The sequence below is a fragment of the Olea europaea genome, unplaced genomic scaffold, assembly GCF_002742605.1.
Source record: "Olea europaea var. sylvestris unplaced genomic scaffold, O_europaea_v1 scaffold2804, whole genome shotgun sequence".
Taxonomy (NCBI): domain Eukaryota; kingdom Viridiplantae; phylum Streptophyta; class Magnoliopsida; order Lamiales; family Oleaceae; genus Olea; species Olea europaea.
This window is the reverse complement of record NW_019246528.1, coordinates 71,642-73,457: the sequence shown is the minus strand read 5'-3', so window position 1 is coordinate 73,457 and position 1,816 is coordinate 71,642. Positions and strand designations below refer to the sequence as shown.

Sequence of the window (1,816 nt, the reverse complement as noted above, 5' to 3'; positions counted from 1 at the left end):
AAAAAAGCATGAAGTACAGTTGGGGGTGACTTTGTGGAGGCTATAACTGAATTTTTTGAGTCTAGCTCACTACTTAAAGAAATTAATCACAACATCATTGCCTTAATTCCTAAAGGTAGTCACGCATCCACTGTTGGTGATTATAGACCTATCTCATGTTGCAATGTCACTTATAAGGTCATTACTAAGGTCCTCTCTAATAGATTGGCACCAGTGTTGGGGACTATTATCGATCAATCACAGGTTGTATTTGAAAAAGGTAGGAGTTTGATAGAAAATGTCCACCTTGCTCAAGAATTATTGAGACGATATTGTAGGAAGAGAGTTTCACCGAGATGCATACTTAAAATAGATCTTCGAGAGGCGTATGACTTTATTGAATGGAGCTTCTTGGAATAGGTTTTGGAGGGAATGGGATTTCCGGCTAGATTCACTAGGTGGGTGATGGTATGTATCTCTTCCCCTTCATATTCTATTGCACTTAATTGTTGCTTGCATGGTTTCATTAAGGGCAAAAGAGGATTAAGGCAAGGAGACCCTCTATCGCCATTTTTATTTGTGATTTGTCTTGAATATCTATCAAGATCATTGAATGCGGCTACTACCTATAGTGATTTTAATTACCATCCAAAATGTGGGTTTTTGAAAATCACACACTTGGCATTTGCGGATGATTTGATGTTGTTTGCTAGATGTGATGCTATATCGATGCGCATATTGCTGCAATGCCTATCCAAGTTCAATCATTGTTTCGGATTGAGAGTGAACTTGAACAAATCAAATCTCTACACGACTGGTATTCAAGGGATAGATTTGGATGAAATCCAGGAGGTTGTGGGCATGCCCAAGGGTACAATGCCGTTTAGATATTTGGGGATTCCACTTGTAGCACAAAAGTTGAGAGTTAATCATTATGCGCCGTTCTTGGACAAGATTGCGGCATACATTAATACATGGCATGTGCATCATTGTCTTATGCTGGGCTGGGAGGGCTGAATTGGTTAGGGCAGTCTCACAAGGAGCTGAATGCTTTTGGTTATCTATCTTTTCGATTCTGACAACAGCGACGTCAAGAATTATTCGACTTTGCAGGAATTTTCTTTGGAACTCTAAAAAATCGCTAGTTTCTTGGGCAGATGTTTGTCTCCCTAAATGTAAGGGATGATTGGGATTTCAAGACATAAAGTGCTGGAATAATACTTTGCTAACCAAGGCACCTTGGAATATTCAAGATAAGAGAGACACTTTGGGTATGTTGGGTCAATCATGTATACTTGAGAGGTGGAACCATTTGGGAGTGGATGCCTAAAAATGATCTCTCCATTGACGAAGAAGTTGTTGACAATTCAGGGATTGTTTATCCAAAAAGAGGGTAATGTGCGGGCTACCATCTAGCGATTGGCGGAGTGAAGTACCAAGGGCAAGCTGATTATGTCTAAGTCATATGAGTATTTTCGATCGAAGGGAATTAACAAAACCTGGGCAGCATATGTTTGGAAGCTATGTATCACACCGAAACATTCATTTATTCTTTGGCTAAGTGCCCAACCTAGGCTACTTACTAAAGATAAATTACAACATTTGGAATTGTATCGAAGCTGTGTTTTCTGTGGATTTAAGGAAGAATCTGGTAAGCACCTATTTTTTGAATGCCTATCCAGCAATGAAACATAGGGACAGTTTCAAAAGTGACTAGGAATGAGGCAATTCATGTCTACACTAGCTAGTGCTTTGAAGTGGATTAAAAAGGAAGCTCGATGGACATCTTGGCAAAGCAAAGCTAAGAGAATTGCACTTGCTTGCACCGTTTACGAGG

General features: G+C 39.8%; 1 protein-coding gene across 1 annotated transcript in view; it reads right to left on the bottom strand.

Annotated features, from left to right (window-relative positions):
- Positions 1 to 1,391: 1,391 nt before the first annotated feature.
- LOC111384000 (MAP3K epsilon protein kinase 1-like) overlaps positions 1,392 to 1,816 on the bottom strand; it is a 20,083-nt gene continuing 19,658 nt past the window's right edge. Inside the window, exon 12 of the mRNA XM_023008198.1 lies at positions 1,392 to 1,478. Within this exon, the coding sequence (XP_022863966.1) occupies positions 1,392 to 1,478 (87 nt within the window). The remainder of the gene's footprint in view (positions 1,479 to 1,816) is intronic.